Source organism: Dendropsophus ebraccatus, chromosome 10 (assembly GCF_027789765.1).
Source record: "Dendropsophus ebraccatus isolate aDenEbr1 chromosome 10, aDenEbr1.pat, whole genome shotgun sequence".
Taxonomy (NCBI): domain Eukaryota; kingdom Metazoa; phylum Chordata; class Amphibia; order Anura; family Hylidae; genus Dendropsophus; species Dendropsophus ebraccatus.
The window spans coordinates 13,909,155-13,929,486 of NC_091463.1; the positions used below are offsets into that span (position 1 = coordinate 13,909,155).

A 20,332-nucleotide genomic window follows, 5' to 3' on the forward strand; every position below is an offset into this window, starting at 1 on the left:
CGAATTTAAACTATATTTGTGTAATTATCTGTGTAATTGCAGGCAACAGTCGAAAAATCATTCTCGTGTCATTGATCATTGATTTAGAACTGACCCTAAAATCATTGCTAATCGTTCGCTAATCGTTTGCTGTAATTCTCCATTCATTCACTAATTCTTTGGTATAATTGCGCATCGTTCATCCTTTTGCTGGGATCAGATGGCGTAAACGATCGTAACTAACGACCATCGTTCTGTGTAATATTGTGAACAATTTAAGGTTAACAATAAGCAATCTCGTTTGCAATCGTTAAAAATCGCTTTGTCTACTAGGACCCTCAGGGCCCTATTCCACAGGACGATTATCGTTCAGATTATCGTTAAATCGTTTGAGTCTAAACGATAATCGTTCGTTTGAATAGCAGGTAAAAATTAACGACCGAACAGGAAATCGTTGATCGTTTAATAAGACCAGGACCTATTTTTATTGTTAAAAAGGCAAAAAAAGGTATTAGTACGAGATGACTGCAATAGGTTAACACCGAGGTTAACCCCCTACCCTTATACCAGAGGGAAAAAGAGTTATACAGAGAGATAAAGATTGGTGTTGGGGTCCTCAGGTGTTTTCCCAGTAATGTATTGACCTATTAGTTTGGTCAATATGTTTTGTAATGAAGACACATAAATTAATCAGGTAATATTATATTCATCAATTAATCAAATAAATATAACACATCATAAAAGCGTATGGTATACACAGATTGTTTAAAAACATAGAGTGGCGATGTTTATGAAGGAAAAAACTTTTTAAAAAATAGAGATCAGAAAAAAATAAAAAAATAATGTAAAAATAAAAACTAGAGTCTCTTTTAGTTCATTTTTAGTTCATTTTTCATAAGAGACTCTAGTTTTTATTTTTACATTATTTTTTTATTTTTTTCTGATCTCTATTTTTTAAAAAGTTTTTTCCTTCATAAACATCGCCACTCTATGTTTTTAAACAATCTGTGTATACCATACGCTTTTATGATGTGTTATATTTATTTGATTAATTGATGAATATAATATTACCTGATTAATTTATGTGTCTTCATTACAAAACATATTGACCAAACTAATAGGTCAATACATTACTGGGAAAACACCTGAGGACCCCAACACCAATCTTTATCTCTCTATTTTTATTGTTGCTCGTTCGCAAATCGTTCGCATTGTATAAGATGGCGTTCGGTCGTTTGCAGTAGTGACGACAAGACGACCGCAAGAACGATCATAAGTAACGATTATCGTTCCATGTAAATGGGTGAACGATTTCAGGTCTTTCGCAATAGTGGTTGTTTGGATCGTTTATCAGTAACGATTATGCGAACGATATTTGTCCCGTGGAATAGGGCCCTTAGACTGGGGTTACATTGTGACTCGAAATTGTTAGCAACTATGACCTGGCAGTGCTGTGAGGTCGGATTAATGGCCAGTTATGGTCCACAATGTGACCCCATTCAGTGACCTTAGGTGCGCTGCAATATACGTTGTTGTTTGTGTGACCCCTTTCACGGCCAAACTCACCATGCACCTCAAATATATACATGCATAATAAACCCAGCTTTTATGTGACTTAACTTTGCATTAAACAACTCCTACACCTTCCGTAGCACATTCCCAATGCTGGAAACAGATCCCTCAGAGATGATGGTTTTCCATATGTTACCGTGTTTTCCAGGCGTGTCTTGCACGTTAGACCCCATCAGAAGTACTGACCATATCCACAGTCCAAACCCAGTGTTGCTTCTATTTGTCTGACCGTATCTACAATCACGGATTCTCCGCAGAGAACAAAGATACCAATGCGCTAAATGATTGTATTGAGCCTTCGGTTCCAACTGAGTAGCCATAGAAAGGTTATGCAAATGTATTTTAATTAGGAAAGTGGTGGATTGTTTACCGGAGCGTTTACATTCGCTTCATTTTCCTTTCCTTGAATGAGGGAGATGAAAATATTATTTGAATTGTTAATAGTATCAGACTCGGAGGCGATGACATGGCGTACATTTCCGCTAATCCCTCATTGACAAAGAGATATAAGATATTGCAGTAGATTTAGTGCCGAGAAGCACGATTAGAAAGTGATCTGTTAGAGAATCTCAGCTGAAATACTGAGAGGACTATGCGAGTCCAATCGTTCGGTATTTGATAACCTGTGGCTGAAGAAGATAAATGCAGCTCTATAGAGTCTTGAAAAACATGGATACAGCCTGGTTGTATCCATGTTTTACAGGACTCCCTAGGGCTGCATCCAACCTCTTCAGCCACAGGTATTCAAATACCGAACGATCGGACTTAAGCTCGAGTTTCGCTCATCTCTAGTGGATAGGGAACCACATGATGAGAATGCTATGATGTTACATTACAGTTGGATATGCTATTGCACAAGGGCAATATAACAAGAATATCACTGGAAGGGCAGTACATTTGGAGCAGTACGATGAGAGACTTTCACCTTTTGCTGGAGAACTTTAGCCAGGAAAAGTATTGGATACATGACACGAGAACATCATTGTTGTGTCTCGGAACAATTTTCAGGGTATACTATAGCTTGGATAACTAGTTGTGTTGCCTGGGTGGGGTAGATACCTTGGGTATGGGCTGCCTAGGGATAAGGGGTACCAATAAGCGTATGGCAGATTCCAGTTGGGTGGTCCCCATACACATTAGATACTCAACATGTCCACTCATAGGCAGTGTAAGGAAGAGGCCCATTGTGAATTAGTTGCCTAGTGGCCCACATATACCTGACACTGACCCTGATGTTAAGAACCACGGGAAGCACCACTGTGTTGAAAAACGAAACTAGGTGTATCATTGGTATGAAGCAGTGCACTGGAAATACCACCAATTTCAAGGACTAAATCTTAGTAGATCAACAGGGGCAGTATATGGACAGTTATCATTATCTGTCATATAATGAATTCTGGATACATGGTGACTGCTTGACTGTTGTCTCCCCACCTTCCTGGCAGCACCTTCCCCCATTGGTGTTCCCAGTCCTTTCACCATGCAGTGGTTATTCCTGTTTACACTACGAGCCTGTCTTACCTCCTCATGGCAACCCCTCACATGGCAGCACAGAAGAGCATGCTGTGAGCCAATTCACATTGGTGTAGCCCAACTTGGTGGAGTCCACTGTGGAGACTGAAGCCCCCATTCTGACCTCGAAAGTTGTTCCAATGTATAATAAAACTACTTGTTCCACTGCAGTGTTGGTATTGATCTAGGGAGCCTTGGTAATACAAGTTCCCTCCATTTCTTGGGTGTAGTTAAACAATGATTGATAGCTACTACATAATTCTTCCATAATGATCGTCATGAGACACAGTTTTCCATGCATATGTATAGACAGTAATATGGATACAAGCTCAAAGATCACATGTATTGTAACATTTTCCAACTTCAGCTACCATGTGTATACAAGCCTCCAGAGATACAGTGGCCCCTTGTCTACAACCTTTGTCTTGACAAGTATGTTTAACTAGGTTATCTAAAGCATGGTTAACTAGATTATCACAACCACCTCAAGCCCAACTCTGACATCTGTCCAGGTCTTGGTTGTGGATGCTGTTCGCTCATCAGGTTTCATCTGTGGAGCAGATTGAAGAACTTCAGTTTGTGTAGTTATGTGACTGGATGCAAAGAAAGAAAGAAATAGATCCTATAAAGATATATAATATTAGCTGACACTATGCTTATGGAGTTACTAATTTGAAAAAGCCTAAATCCGAACATTCCCATGGAAATTTCTTGAAATGTTGGAAAAAACAACCGAAATGTGGGATTGAACTGCCAAATTAGGACAGTTCACATTTATGAATTAGGCTTCAATGGGCAAATACACCGCCACCAACATTCTAACTCGAATAAGATCTAGTTGGCATTCTTGACGTTAGTTGCTGGAGTGAAGAAGGAGACACAGATTTGAGTCTATTCATACAAATATCTAAATTTTCTATCTATAAAGTTACAGACCTACTAACGCGACAATATCTAATGACTCTGGACATGTCCACAACAGAGGGACGGTGACATTTCTAACAATGGCTACATGCACTATTCTCTGCAATAGGTGGAGGCATTTATCCCGCTGAGTAATGGACGTGTCAGCCCCGCACTGTAACACAATCATTTATCAGCTGTTCTGGGCCTTTGAGATATTCCCAGCACACTATGTTGTGTGCGCCATGTCTGCAGTAGCATTCCATGATTAACATGGCGGGAAAGTGAGTCCACCATAATGTGAAAGAATACAGCATACTCCTATAGAAATGCACTGGTCAGCCATTACATTAAAGGTTAGCATTGTGCAGGTCACCCTCGTGCCACCTTTACATCTCTGACCTGTCAAAGCATGGATGTCATGGTAGCTGTAAAGGTGGTATATGGCACTAGGAGGTTAACAGCAGATAGTCCTGTAAGGTGTGAGGTGGGGCCTCCATGGATGGGACTTGTTTCTCCAGCTCATTTCACAGATGACCGAGCGGAATTAGATCTGAATAATCAGGAGACCAAGTTACTATCTTCATCTCTTCATCATGTTCCTCATTCCTGAACAATGTCTGCAGTGTGGCCACCAGGGCATGATGCGCTGCCATGAGGGGGTCCTGGTGCTATGATGGGTGGGGGAGACTTGGTGTGTACAATGGTTTAGTAGGTGGTACGTGTCATAGTAACATCCACATGATGCCAGGATACAAGGTCTCCAGCAGAACATTGCCCATCACACTGCCCCCGCCATCTTGTCTTCCTTCCATAGTTCCTACATCATGGAGAACATGATCCATTAGACCAGGTGTCTTCTTTCATTGCTCCTTGTCCATTTCTGTTGTTCACTAACTGGCTAAGTTAAAGGGGTTATCCAGCGCTACAAAAACATGGCCACTTTTCCCCCTACTGTTGTCTCCAGTTCAGGTGCGGTTTGCAATTAAGCTCCATTTACTTCAATGGAACTGAGTTTCAAAACCCCACCCAAACTGGAGACAACAGTAGGGGGAAAGTGGCCATGTTTTGTAGCGCTGGATAATCCCTTTAATCTGTGGCAGCCTCCATCTTGGATAGGCTTGAGTTTGAGGACACGGTGGTGGACACTGAAACTTTTCATTGTTGTTAGAACAGCTCAACTAAAGCAAATGTACACAGAGCTATAGGAAGTATAACATTTACTTAGCGCTTGGTAAATAGAGGCCCTTTGGTTGGACAAGTACAGACCATGCTTATCTAGAATATCATGGGCTCTGGAGCTGGGAAGATTATTTTGCCTTAAAAAGTGGCGCAATTGACAATTTCCTCATTAGGGTTGGTCTTTGTTCCTCTATGGTATGGCTTCTTCATCAAAGGCCATAGGTAGCATTGAGTTTGCATTGTGTAGACCAAGTAGAGTACATGGAGTGTGTAACGCTGTACACAAGAGCTGGGTAGGGCGAAGGGGTTAATTATTAATGCTTTTGGTTGGCGGATGTTAAATCACATTAGCAGGGAGAGGAGATGGAAGGCAGAAGGAGTCTTCTGGGAGAACGACCTGACTCACTTTTATGCCACAGGTTTTTTTGTTGTTGTTGTTTTTAGGGCCGGTGTTCATTACAAGCAGAGAGAATAACAGGAAACAGGATTGGTTAGAATATTGTCACAAGATGCTCCTACTGGCAGACATGGCAGACATGGGCTCCAGACCAAAGTGTCTTTGAAAACTTGATGTTTATTTGCCCCCATCTACAACACGTCCTACTTATTTAACCAATCTGTGGCTTTCGAGCTAATGTAAAACCACAACTCCCATCATGCCCAAGCGGAATTTGTCTGCTCAAAGTTGTAGTTTTGCAGAAGGCAGCAGAAAAGCCCCAGGCTGGAGACCACTGCCATAAGGGAGGCAGCCAAGATGGGCTGCTTATTGTTAAAAGGAAACTTTAAGGGCCGATTTCTAGTTTTCTCCGATTAACGACTGCAACGAGTGCAATCGCAATAACGAATGAGCAATGTGTACATACACTTAAAGATTTGTGGACGATTGGTGAACGTTTAACAACGATTTTAGGGTCAGCTCTAGAGATGAGCGAACCTGGAGCATGCTCAAGTCCATCCGAACCCAATCGCATTTGATTAGCGGTGGCTGCTGAAGTTGGATAAAGCTCTAAGGTTGTCTGGAAAACATGGATACAGCCAATGACTATATCCATGTTTTCCACATAGCCTTAGGGCTTTATCCAAGTTCAGCAGCCACCGCTAATCAAGTGCCAAACGATCGGGTTCGGATGGACTCGAGCATGCTCCAGGTTCGCTCATCTCTAGATACGATCTATCGCACTCAAATTTTTGTCCTGTGATCGTTGCCTGCATACACACAAGGAAAGATTATCGCTTAAATTCAAATGATATAACGATTTTTCGCCCAATAATCTCTGTGTAATAGGGCCTTAACAGTCCCATTATATATACTATATGAGTTAAAGTTGGGGGTCGTCCGTCTCTGTTTAGGGTCCTGAAAGCAACTACAAAGAGCATATCTGCAAGAACCCTAGAGTCAGGCATTACACAGTAAACCAATTGATTTGAATGGTCAGTGTGTAATACTTTATTCCCCCTGAGGTGGCACTGCAGAAAAAAATACCCTTGACGAGTGCCATTTTCGTTGGCAGTGGCTCCCTTCTTCCACTCCATTCTGCCTGTATAGATTGGAGAAGGGGAAGGGAGCCACTGCCAATCTACAAGAACGGCACTCATCAAGTGTACATTTTCTCTGCAGTGCCACCTTACGGGAATATAGTTATACACACTGACCATTCAAGTAGAAAGCCACTACTTGAACAGGTTGGTTGGTACACAACAATAGTGCTTAATTTATAGTACTGGCTCTTCATATAGGAAAAGGCAAACAAATGGGCCCCACCAGGCTCCAGGTCCTAGGTGTAACTGCACTTAGTTTCGTCAATGGGTGTTGGGTTATCTACCCAAGAACAAAAGGATTAGACAGCTGAAATCCAACATGCCTGATCCTTCTATCCCTGACACCATCTGCTAGAGAAGAAGCGGGAGGCCTTCATACATCCCCACTCAAGCCCCTGGACATTTCTACAAAAATCATGGCTCCTTAGATGAGGAATCAGTCTGAACATTTGTCAGTATAACTTGTCTGGAAAGCATTTAGTATATTCCCAAGATGCATCTGGGCACTATCTTACTAGGCCAGATGTAGGGGCCTCATTGTAGAACTCTTTCCAGATCTCTTATCCCTATGAGTCCCTTTGTGCCAGGGACCTGTACTCGGCATGTTCTGCCCTCCTCTGATCTATTCTTTAGCTCATGTCGGATTTCCACCAGGGTGTTATCAGCACCCACTCCCTCTTCCATGATTATCCCTCCTGGGACACAGACACTGGTTTCCAGTCCAGGGGTTTATCAGTCGTTTCCTGTTATCTGCAGGAAATGTCTGGAGGCATCGATTAAATATGAATCAGTTATGGGAGCAGAAAGAAATTTGCTTCAGTATGTACAATTACAAGAAAGAGTCCATACCTTCCCCCACCACCGCCGCATGTGTACAGGCAGGGAGAAGTGCTGGCGGGCTGGTTCTGCTTCTCCGACCTTAACAATGATATCACATGGACCTTGCATGGCTGAACGCTCTTTTCTGCGTTGAGTTTTGGTATTTTAAAAGAATTGTCCATTATATATACAATATCAGGCAACTTTGAGTTAATGGGAGGGAGGGTTGTCTAGTCAGGGTCCTCATCACTTGGTCAGAGAGGAGAGCTACAAAATAAGGCATCTCTGTAAGACCTGTACTATACGATATTACATAGACAACCAATTAATTACAATAGGCCCTGTGTAATGCTTCTCTCCCCCTGTGGTGGCGCTGCAGAGAAATTGAGCACTTACTGCTAGATTACAGCTGATCTCTCCCAGGGAAACTTTGTGATCTGCTTATTGTTAAAGGGACCTTCTAAGAGTTCTATTACAGATTATCTGACAGATTTTTTTTAAGCCAAAGACAGGAATGAATTTAAAAAGAGGAGAAATCTCAGTCTTTCCTTTATTACCTGCTCTCTGTTTATAGTCCATTTCTGGCTTTGGCTCAAAAAGATCTGTCAGATAATCTGTTGGTGTAATAGGGCCCTTACACACAGGGGCGGATTAACCTTACCATGGGCCCCGGGCTGTTCACCAAGCTTGCCCCCCCCTCCAACCCACTGTAACTATGGCGGCACTATTCCACGGGACGATTATTGTTCAGATTATCGTTAAGTCGTTCAAACCTAAGCGATAATCGTTCGGTTGAATAGCAATTAATGATTAACCACCAAGCGAGAAATCGTTGATCGCTTAATAAGACCTGGACCTATTTTTATCGTTGCTCGTTCGCAAATCATTCGCATTGAATAAGACATCATTCGGTCGTTCGCAGTAGTGCCGAACGCGATAGCGACGACAAGATGACCGCAAGAATGATCATAAGTAACGATTATCGCTCCATGTAAATGGGTGAACGATTTCAGGTCTTTCGCAATAGCGGTTGTTTGAGATCGTTTATCGTTAACGATTATGTGAACGATAATCGTCCTGTGGAATAGGGCCCTTAGTCTTTTTCTTCCATAATGCAGCCTGTAAAGGACCTGTGGTGACATCATTGTCACATGATAAGGTCCTTCAGTATGTTCTCTAATGTTACTGCATTGTCTCCTGGCTGCAGTTTTGCCCTGATTTGTGCAAAATTGCGGTAAAAAGCAGCATATTGGCAAAATTGTAGCCTGGAGATAATACACCACTGAAAGTATAAGTCTGTTTGGGGGCCATGGGCTACCCAAAACAGACCTATTATAATCCGCTACTGCTTACACATAGAGGTCCAAAGAGGAAACCCTTTGAAACGTTATTGGTTGTTGCTCTGTATCCAAATACTTTTAGGGTCCTATTACACAGCCTGACCTCAATTACAAAGCCTTTACACCGCTAGAGCCATGTGTGTGGAGGGCCGCACGAATGGTCGCTGGATCTTTTATATGGCCCTTCAATGTAATGAGCTGTCATCCACACATCTTCTCTTACACGGAGAGATGTGCAGCTGACGGCTGATGATTTCTTTTTTAATGGCCGGATCAGCCAAGCTTTCTGATTGCTGACCATATTATAACATAAGGTGCTATTGGCCTGTTGGGCTGATCATCTCCCTGTGTAATAGGGCCCTTAGTATAGCTAAAGGGAAATGTGGGTATTTTCTTTCAAAACATGAAAGTCGAAGATCATGGTTGATTTAAAAAAGGGATAACAAACAAAATACTGATGTTATCATAGATTGTGGGTATGGCTACTGTATGTCCGGGTTATAGAATCGTCTTCCAGAAATGTTGTATATGTTTTTATCTTGTGTTACCAGGTGTTGCTGCCCTATATTATCTCACTGCTACCTAAGCAATGTCTTTCTAACGCTCACTAGCTGCGGGTAGTGAAGCAACCTTACAGTCCTGTTCTACATGGAATGACATAGTCTTCTCTATTAATAAGTATGACTCTTCATGGTTGCATTACGTATATTACTTTTAGGGTAAGACCACATATCTCAGGAAAATTTACGGCCCATTAGTGTCTAATGTAAGGGTCCGTGACTGCATGCAGGTAGATACAGCTTACCCAACCCCCTTTAAGAAGAAGTTAGGTGTAGGGGCTCTGATCAATGGGTTAGGTATGGTTTAAGGTGGCGTTCTTTGTTTATCTCAGTTTGGAGTTGGGCAAGGCTAGGGGTACATATCCCATGGAAGAGTGGGTGCTAGCATATCCATTTGCTATTATTGCATACACACGTCATCATCTATAAGGGGATAAATGGGAAAAAAGACAAGTGATCCACTTCAGTGTTGGTTTCAGCTGTCTTCTGTTATTCAGGGCCTCCCTTGTTATATCAGGCCTCTGTTATTATGACTGTGTCTGGTCTCGCTAGAAGACCATGTGATCCTCGGAGTATCAATCTCATATCAATAACAATTATCTTTGCATTTTACAGACCAATGATGCTGTTGGAGCAATGTGGAACTGGCTGTATTTCATCCCGCTCATCATCGTTGGGTCTTTCTTCATGTTGAACCTGGTCCTGGGTGTCCTCTCGGGGTGAGTTTCCAGCCATACCAGTACTGTTCAGTTTTTGCCATGTAACAAAATCTTTGGCTGTTGGATCTGTTTGATGTTGTCAGAGATTCCACCATTTTCCATCAGTTCGGTATTGGGCTGGGGTTTATAACTGAAAAAGGAAAGGGAGCTGGTCAGACGATCAAATCAAAACTATTTGATCATAGAGACATGTCAAAAGTTTTGATCGGTCCGATTCTGAGCGTTCAGACCCATACCGATCAGAAGATCGGTCCTCTCCTGGCTCTGTGTCACATGATCAGTCGGGCTCTGCCTGATTGCCTCTGTAAGTCTATGGATTGACTGTTGTCACATGACAAGGAGCCACAAGAGGACCATGCTTAGCGTGGTCTTGTTCTCCCAATCAGTACAGCTCTGACCACTTAGAGCCGGCCCGATCAAAATCTATGACGTCTAAAGTTTTTACAAATAACAATGACACTTTAAATGCAGCCCTAGGGAGTCTGGAAAACAGGGATACAGACATAGATCATAGGCTGTATCCATGTTTTCTTGCACTCCCTAGGGCTGCATCCAACTTCTCCAGCCACCGATCAGACTCAAGCAGTTGCGCTTATCATCTCTAGTCTTACCTAACCCCCTCCTGTCAGGGCATCCTCCCTGTTTGCGCCCATTGTGCTGGAGTCCCCCACCAGTAGGGCTGGTTTGTTGGCAGGTCTCGGAATGACCTATCACTGAGCCCTACAGGGGGTAAACAGAAAGCACAGGATCTCTCTGGCCGCCCGAACTCCCAGACTAAATTATTCATCAGAGAAAGCAGAACATGACATACGTCCAAGGGTCCTTATCCTTTTATCTCTATCTCCCTCCCCAGCTACCTTCTCTATTTTAGTCCTCGCTTTCATTTCCCTCTATTCCTGTGAATCGTTCTCTTTTTAATGCTTGGAATATTAAAGCAAATATGTCTTGGTATTGACCTTTATATAAAACATATTAGGTGAATGACTGTCTTGTAGAACCTGGCAGCAAGAACGACTTTGTTCTACACTATACAATGTATGTATTGCATCAACCATTAAGCCTCATAATTCATTGTCACTGTTCAGTGTCTCCTTGATATGGCAGCCCGGACTCATTTATAGGGGCTTCCGGTTAATATTGAAGACCTGATCAATAATGTAAACGAGCACCGATCTGCTTGATCGGCCCTCGTTTACTGGGCCAATTCCATGGCTTGATAATCGTTTAGCGAGGGCTGCAGGGACATTGTCACCGATGTCTTGCAGCCCTTGTTTAAACACCATACATTACCTACACATGTTGCAGGTCTTCTCCTGCGCTCCTTCTCTCTCCTGGTCCTGCGCGCAGCAGCAGCTTCGGTGTGGCCGCGGCTGTCCTGGCCAGTGATTGGCTGAGCGGTCTGTCAGCTCAGACAGGCCGCACCGAAGCTGCTGCTGCGCGCAGGACCGGGAGGAAGAAGAAGAGCAGGAGAAGCCCTGCAACATGTGTAGGTAATGTATGGTGCTTGTGAGATCGTCGGTCGCCCGCCACGCATCGCTATTCCACGCAGCGATGCGCGGTGGGTGCCCGATGATTTTAGGTTTTAACCTAAATAAACGATCAGCCGATGACATGATCATCGGCTGATCGTTGTCTCTATTCCACGGAGCGATAATCGTCCGAATCGGGCCGATTCAGCCGATTATCGCTCTGTGGAATAGGCCCCTTAGTCAAGCTGAGACTTTGGACCAACATTCTCACCGATAGGCATTTGTTTAAAGAGCCTATTACAAGTCCTGACTACGATCACTGGATGGTTTGGGCGTCTCTTTGCATCATTTGCATTACAGTTCTAAAGGTCCCCGTACACCTTATACTATTAAGCTCGATTGGTACGGCCACTGGTATGAGGTGTATGGGTCTCTCCTGACCGTCCACCAACAGATGATGTTGGTGCACATAGGGGTCGGGCGTGATGGAAAATCAATGCCTGGCCCCTTTGTTCTGGGAGAGATAAGCTGCTGTTATTCAGACATCAGTTATTAAAGGTATATGAACACCTTAAGGGCCCTATTACATGGAGAGCATAACCACTGAACAAACCGATACCTCCCTGTGTAATAAGGCCAGGAAATGCTAATACGTCGGCTGATCGCTGACTCTATTACACAGGCGATCGGCCAATAATGTATCCGTGTAATAGGGTCCATTGTATCATAATATGGATGGGTTATGGATTAATAAGGACTATGCATGAAAAATAACCAAAAATTCTAGATCCCTAGATTGTCTGCTCCCAAGGTCTTTGACCGGTTACACTGAACTTCTCGTTCTCGTATAGTTGCCTTTCCCCGGATTGACGCTCACGAGTAATAAATAAAACTCATTATTTGGTTGCAGTCCTTTGGGATTATTTTTTGTGTTTTGTTGCCGTCATAATGACAGAAATCCCACCGAGACCTCGGAGAAGAACCACGGGAAGATGCCGTCCCCGAGGCGTTCTGCCTCCATCTCACTTTTTCGCCGGTCCATTGTCAATTAAACACTTTCAATGAAATTTCTCACATTAGAATGACTAAAAATAACCTGCACAGCTTGGTGGAATCGGATGAGATTCGTTCGCTCTTTGTCAGCTTTATTTAACACGATATCGGAATATTTTACCGTCTTGCAGGGAATTTGCCAAGGAACGTGAGAGGGTGGAGAATCGCCGGGCATTTCTCAAATTGAGACGACAGCAGCAAATTGAGCGTGAGCTGAATGGATATCTCGAGTGGATATTTAAAGCAGGTGAGAGTCGGCATCACATTGACCTCCCGTCCACAAATATCACCATTTCTGTATGAGCTCTTTGTATGGTTTCTCCCTGCTCCTCTAGTCACTGCAGAGCTAGGATGTGTATTGTCCACCTTCTGTCCCCCATGCTTTACACTGCTGACTATACACATTCCAGCACATTATGGTACGTAGCCCCCTGTGGGGAAGTGGCAGTACCTGCTGTAAGCACTAGATGGCGCTCAATGAGGTCATCTTTTCTAGTTACCAAAATGGCACCTTCTGTAGGGCCCTTTATCAGGCAAATAAGGCCAACATCACTATATAATAGGCGAAGTGCATCATAAGCCGTCAGCTACACATCTCCCTGTGTAATAGGCTATGTGTGTAGGTGAATGCTGATAATAATAAAACATATATTTACTTACTTCGGCCCCCCTGGGCTCCTGCTGTGATGTCATCCGGTCCCCTGCAGTTTTGGCTATGTCTTATATCTGAGATCAGCTCTTCACTGCAGTCATGGCCCGCTCTGCCAATCACAGACCTTAGCTGTTTCCTGCCTCACTCAGTGATTGGCTGAGCAGGCTGTCACTGTAAGCAAGTCCCGGAAGGAGCAAGAGCTGCAGGTACTGGATGACATCACAGTAGGAGTTCTAAGTAATGGTTTTATTTTATTTTATGGTCGCTCCCAGCAACTTTTTAGGATTTTGGTTAACACCTTTAAGTCCCCTGTCATGTTCTTAGGCTTCTTAAACATAAGCATTGACTTGAAGGGAAAGCTACCTCCAAAAGTGTCTGAGTGGGTGTCAGAACATTATATAAATTAGTAATTTACTTCTATTTAAAAAAATCTCCAGTCTTCCAGCAAATATCAGCTGCTGCATGTCCTGAAGGAATTGCTGTATTCTTTCCAGTCTGACACAGTGCTCTCTGCTGCCACCTGTGTCCATGTCAGGAACTGTCCAGAGCAGCAGCAAATCCCCATAAAAAACCTCTCCTGCTCTGGACAGTTCCTGACATGGACAGAGGTGGCAGCAGAGAGCACTGTGTCAGACTGGAAAGAATACACCACTTCCTGCAGGACATACAGAAGGTCAAAAGTGCTTAAAGAGTTGAGATTTTTAAATAGAAGTTAATTACAAATCTATATAACTTTACATATTATATAAAATATTTATTAAGTTAATTTTAGGAAAAACATTTTCACTGGAGTGCCCCTTTAAAGGAGCAGACAATTTGATTTAAAAGGGAACCAGAGAGCTGCTTGGCCCATCCTTCTTCCCATGACCCCATTAGTTATTTCAGATCATTAAAAAGTAAATGTCTCCCCTATGTTTACTCCACAGAGGAGGTCATGCTTGCAGAAGAGGACAAAAACGCTGAAGAAAAATCTCCTTTAGATGGTGAGTACTTTTACCTACTTACCATCCATCACATATACACAGGGTGGAACATATTTTCAGTCCTGGGTAATTGTCTGGCCTATAATGGCTTAGGCCTTGGGTTCATTTTTGCTGCAGCGCCACCATAGGAAGAATGGGAAATTACATAATTAAGTTAGTGGGCTGATCATCATTTATAGACATGTGAGGTCCTCCAGAGCTCCAGCTCCAGGACTGTAAACAGGAATCCCTGCTTTTAATAACCCAAAGTGGGATTTTTAATCCACACATCACATTTAGGCCATGTTCACACAGTGAATTTTTTAAGAGAAAAGAACGGCCCTTGTTTGCGATTAAAATAACGGTTGTTTTTGCCTTAAAATCGTTCACTGCATTGAACTCTATGGGGAATAGTGGCCGTTGCTGACACACTGTATTAAACAATGGCCATTTCTTCCCTACGGCCACACAAATAATTGACAGGTCAATTATTTGCGGCCACTATTGCAGTAACAACGGCCATTGTTCCCACTCTGTGCACACAGTGTATGGCCGTTCTGATGGCAGTACATTGCATGGACTTCAATGGTTAATTTGATTGCAGGCGTACCCAAATGTGCTCTTAATCCAAACAAAAAAAATTATGCTCTTGAGGTCGATATATGGTAGTATTGGCCACAGGAACGTGTCAAACAGCGGCTGTTGTTTATACACAGTGTAAACATAGCCTTAAAGAGAACTATCAGCAGGTTACACAAATCTAACCTGCTGATGGTTGGCTATTGCACACAGGCGCTGAGGATGAGAGTAAGTGTCTTACCTTCATGCTCGGCACCATTCCCATACAGTTTTAATGTAGTGCTCTGTACGGTAAAGCCATTTGGAGCACTGCCCCGCCCCCAGAGCTCTGATCCCGCCCCTGCCAGCCTGCTCCACTGATATTGATTAGAAGGGGCGGCTCGGCCGGGGGTGGATTGATGCTCTGGGGACGCGGCAATGTTCCAAATGGCCATACCGTACATAGCACTACATTTAAACTGCACGATAACGATGCCGAGGATGAAGGTATAACACATACTCTCATCCTCAGCGCCCTGTGTGCTATAGGGGGCTATCAGCAGGTTAGATTTGTCCCTTTAAATGGGTTCTCTGCTAAAAATCTTTTTCTTTCAAATCAACGTGTTTCAGAAAGTTATATAGATTTTTTATTTACTTCTATTTAAAAATCTCCAGTCTTCCAGTACTTATCAGCTGCTGCATGTCCTGCACAAAGTGATGTATTCTTTCCAGTCTGACACAGTGCTCTCTGCTGCCACCTCTGTCCGTGTCAGGAACTGTTCAGAGCAGGAGAGGTTTTCTATGGGGATTTGCTGCGGCTCTGGACAGTACCTGACACGGACAGAGGTGGCAGCAAAAAGCACTGTGTCAGACTGGAAAGAATACACCACTTCCTGCAGGATATGCAGCAGCTGATAAGTACTGGAAGACTGGAGATTTTTAAATAGAAGTAAATTACAATCTATATAACTTTCTGAAACTAGTTGATTTAAAAGAAAAAGTTTTTTGCTAGAGTAAGATTAGTTGCCCAATATGATTGATAAGCAGTGCCTATGTATAGATCAGTATTCTCTAATCTGTGGCTTTCCAGCTGTTGCCAAACTACAATTCCCATCATGCCCTGACAGCCAAAGGCTGTCAGGGCATGATGGGAATTGTAGTTTGGCAACTGCTAGGGAACATGTAAAGAAGTACTATGACTTCCTTTGTAACCTCTGGGCACCCGGCGTCAGACAGAGCTGTCAATCATCTGACTAGTGAATGACTGACAGCTCTCCGAAACGTGTCCTCATCACACGAGGTGTTTTAATTTCACAAGTCACTTTTAATTTTCTGCCTAGAGACAGGATACAGAGCGCGCAGCTTCTGCCTGTTACTTCATCATTGTAAAGGGCTGCCAAGCGTATGCTTCCAACAGGAAGTGATTATTTTCTAACATAGTGCAATCCAATAAATAATATATCTGCTCGTCTGCCTTGCAGTCCTGAAAAGAGCAACCATTAAGAAGAGTAAAAACGACCTCATACACGCCGAAGAGGGTGAGGATCACTTCACCGATATCTGTTCTGTTGGTGAGTCAGACATTGCCTATAAGCTGATCTCTGATTCCTGTTTATGGAGCTTCTCTAAGTAGGTGAGCTGGTGACGGATCTTGACCGGGTGACATCTTGAACTGTACATAAAAAAATTCCCTTAAAGGGATTTCTAGGATTACAATAGAAGCTCTGTCTTTTTTTATATGTTCTCTTGCAGAAACAGCGCTACTGTTGTCCATGTGTGGCTAATTCCATGTTTCTGGACAATATCACATCTTTTTTTTTTTTCACCACCTTTAAGCAAAAAAACAAACCAAAAAAAAAAACTGACCTTATTAAAGTGTACCTTTCATGGCCCCTGAAAGTGTCACTCCTCTCCTGTCTAATACTACGTGTTGTGGGGAGGGAGGAGCCAGCCGCCTCTTCAGAGTTCAGCAAGCTGTGTCGGTCACACTGACTTAGCTGAAATGACAGGGCAGGGTTGTACCATCCCTTAAGGGACCCGAGAATCCTCATTCCGCCTCATGGCAGAAGCGGCCCTGTTGCTAATAATGAGGACAAGCCTGCAGACTAAAGGGAAGGAGAGATTACATTCAGGAGGCAGCACTGTGTACATACTGTAGTAGGAACACAATTATTTTGCACAAGGAACAGCTGCCCAGAACATTGTGGGTGCTTAGAGATGAGGTTAATATTTGGTGTAAAGGAATCTACTTAAAGAGACCATTTGAGGGTCCCCCCAGGGGATAGCCGGCTAACATTAGCAGTAAGATTTCCTGATGCTTGATTCCTTAAATGATTAGCTGATTTTAGGCGCCACGTTTTTGTCTCTAACAAACATATTAGAGAAAATTTCATAAAAATTTTTGCTAATTCTAGGCTTATCAGTCGATTGGCCAGTCCTGTCCGTGACTGACAACTATTCTTTTTATGTAAACTTCAATAGGAAAGGCTGCCAACTACTTAGTAGGGCCGCCCACTTGACTCTTTAAGCTCAAAATGACTCCACTGCTGGACAGATATCAACATTTTTATTTTAAGTTTTGAGACATGCCTTTGTTGCCTGTGTCTTTGTTTTTATTTTCATAAAAATTAGGGAGGCGGGGCCTATTGTTTCCTTAGTCCTAGCACTATTATGCCTCACTGTGCTCTATATTTGCCCCTTTGCACAATTAGTGACAAACACTACATACAGCACAGTGAGGTATACCATTACTAAGGACCAGGGAACTATAGGTCCCACCTCCTTGACTCTTTTCATTATGCAAATGAAGGTTATTTTTATGAAAATAAAAACAAAGACAAAGGCAACACAGTTATGTCCTGAATGCTTTTATTGCGGTCTATTCAGCAGTGCAGCCAGCTTGGTAAGCTGTCAGGAGATGACAGATTCACTTTAAAGGATACCCTTTAAAAGGATTTCCCTTTGTTCACACTTGTGTTGGAGGCCTCTGTTCCAAATCCCGTGAGATTTGATGAGATGATTAGCAATCTTCTTCCTGCTGAAATACCAGACTCTGTGATGTAACCTAATATACCTTAAAGGGATTAATCAGGGAGAATTGGGATAAAATTATTTTTCCGTTTTTGGCGTTACGAACATGATGGCCAAAAGTTAACTAAACCATATATAGAGTCCTAGAATGCTTTGAGGGCTAAAGACAGGACTAGGTGGAGGTCTCTAGGACCTCTCTCCCCCTTTCAGATGTAGCATCTACAACTATTTCTAGTGTTTCTTCTCAATTTCAGTATGGAGTGACATCATGGTGTAGTGGCGGCTTCCTCACATTAATTCTAATCAATCCATATCACCATTTAATCCTTTTTAATCTATTTTACTATTCAGCGCTGCAGAATTCTCATGCTGGGAACCTAGATTAATACCAGAATAATTACAGCTAGGATTTGACTAACTGCATAATATTACAGGAAAACTATTATCAGGATTAAATTTTTTACTACATTGTATTAAATATAATTGAACTTTGTGTTAAATTTAACCAGACAACGTTGTCTCGTCTTGTATTACACATATATTTATTTTTTCTTTATGTGAATGGACAGAGCTTGTAGTCAGTGACTAAATATGGGTGAATGGTTAAAAGTAAAAAAAAAAAAAAAAAAGGCTGTATGTATCAGATTGCCTCAGAGTTCATGACTTGCTGGTGGTACAGTGTAGAACATTCCTTCCCTTTAGGGTAAATTCCTATGGGATGACATTGTTGCAGACTTAAAGGGGAACTAAGAGCTTGTTAGAAGCATCTAACCTACTGATGTGTCCCTATGGCACACAAGGTGCCGAGGATTAATGTAATTTTCTTACCTTGATCCTCTGCACTGATTTTTGAAACTTTGTAGTTAAATATTTATGTAAATGTTTGGTTTACTGGGGGCGGGACTACCACGCTCAGTGCATCGATCCACCCCAGCTTACCCCTCCCTCCTATTGAATATAGGGGTTACTATATTCAATAGGAGGGGCGCTTGTCACTGCAAAGTGCCAGATGAATATTAATCACAAGTACAGACTGGCCAGGGCAGATCGGTAGTCCCTCCCCCATTGCACCAAACCACCTTATTTACATAACTAAAAAACTACAAAGTTCCCAAAATCAGATCTGATTTATAAATCTGCTGATGGGTGAGTGGTGGAAGGTACCACTAATGTCCCATTAATGTGCAAATAGTACATCAATTGCAGGTATGAGCAGTGGTAAACATTAAAGCAAAAATGATTACAGTGCACAATAATTATTTTTATATTAAGTTACTTAAATGTTCAAATCTGCATCTAAATATCCATATGGAATGGCCATTACTCATGCCCCTGACCACTTATAACTGTGATTTGGGAGGCAGAGTTTGTTGTGAGTGTGACACCAAGTGTAATGGGATTCTACACTGCTGTCACGCTGGCTATGGAGATGGAACACTAACGCACGGCCATGAGATGAAAACGGCCACGCCGTACAGATATGTAGAAGCCAACCTGAATTGAGGAAATTTACAAAAATTACAATGTTCCTTCCATGTCGCAGGCAGCGTCAGGATCTCAAACAGCTCCTCATATCTCAGCTTCCTGGACCCCTACAGACGTGACGATGAATACATAGGATCTGGGGGGGGGGGGGTTATACATTAGCATTCTATACAGTCTGATAAATGGCTTCCTCTGATGTGTGCAGAGCTGAATAGGATGTCTGTGCTATAGAATAATCTTATTCAGAGCGCCATCAGATCCGGTACACGATGCACTTCAATGGCTGAGGCTTGTGAGTCAGTCACGAGCGCGCTTCTTGCACATAGAAGGTTAAAGCAAGCGTTTACTCATTTACGAGACACCCACTGAATCTGTGCTCGCAGACGCTCCGGAGGATTCCCCCAGTGGAAACAAAGCTCTTTGCAGGAATGTCAGGATTCCAGGCATCGGCCAGCTCTCCCAGACGCCTGCACAGTGGCGTACGACATCAGGGCCAGATCCTGGTCATCCCCACACAAAGCAGGTCTATTACAGATGGATTACTAGGGCCTATGCCAGCCACTCACCCCCCCCCCCCCCCGTTCTCTGATCAATAACTTATCGATCATTTAGTTCCTGGAGGCGGGTGGAGACTTCAGGATTAACCCTTTGCACTGGGGGATACAGTCTAGAGGAACAATAGATCTTCACTGCACAGAGAGGGGAAGCTTTATTATTGATGTCCCAGGTTACAGCTAGAGCAGGAAGGGAGGAGACGCAGGAGACTGATCGGAGTGCCGCACCCTGTGCCATACATCCAGTGCGTCATGCTAGACACCATAGAGACTGCTCACTTCTGTGTCTCAGTATGTACACAGTGACTCCACCAGCAGCAGAATAGTGAGTGCAGCTCTGGAGGATAATACAGGATGTAACTCAGGATCAGTAATGTAATGTATGGATGCTGGGACTTGCATGGCTCAAATTTTAGAGATGACTCATCCAACAAAGCCGGTGAA

At 43.0% G+C, this 20,332-nt stretch overlaps 1 protein-coding gene across 4 annotated transcripts in view; it reads left to right on the forward strand.

The window, feature by feature from the left end:
* Window positions 1–20,332, forward strand: part of CACNA1B (calcium voltage-gated channel subunit alpha1 B) — a 205,045-nt gene that overhangs the window by 101,288 nt on the left and 83,425 nt on the right. For all 4 annotated transcript variants that reach the window (XM_069942883.1, XM_069942880.1, XM_069942881.1 and 1 more), the window contains exons 6-9: window positions 10,022–10,125; window positions 12,779–12,894; window positions 14,226–14,282; window positions 16,301–16,390. In XM_069942883.1, coding sequence (XP_069798984.1) covers window positions 10,022–10,125; window positions 12,779–12,894; window positions 14,226–14,282; window positions 16,301–16,390 — 367 coding nt within the window. The remainder of the gene's footprint in view (window positions 1–10,021; window positions 10,126–12,778; window positions 12,895–14,225; window positions 14,283–16,300; window positions 16,391–20,332) is intronic.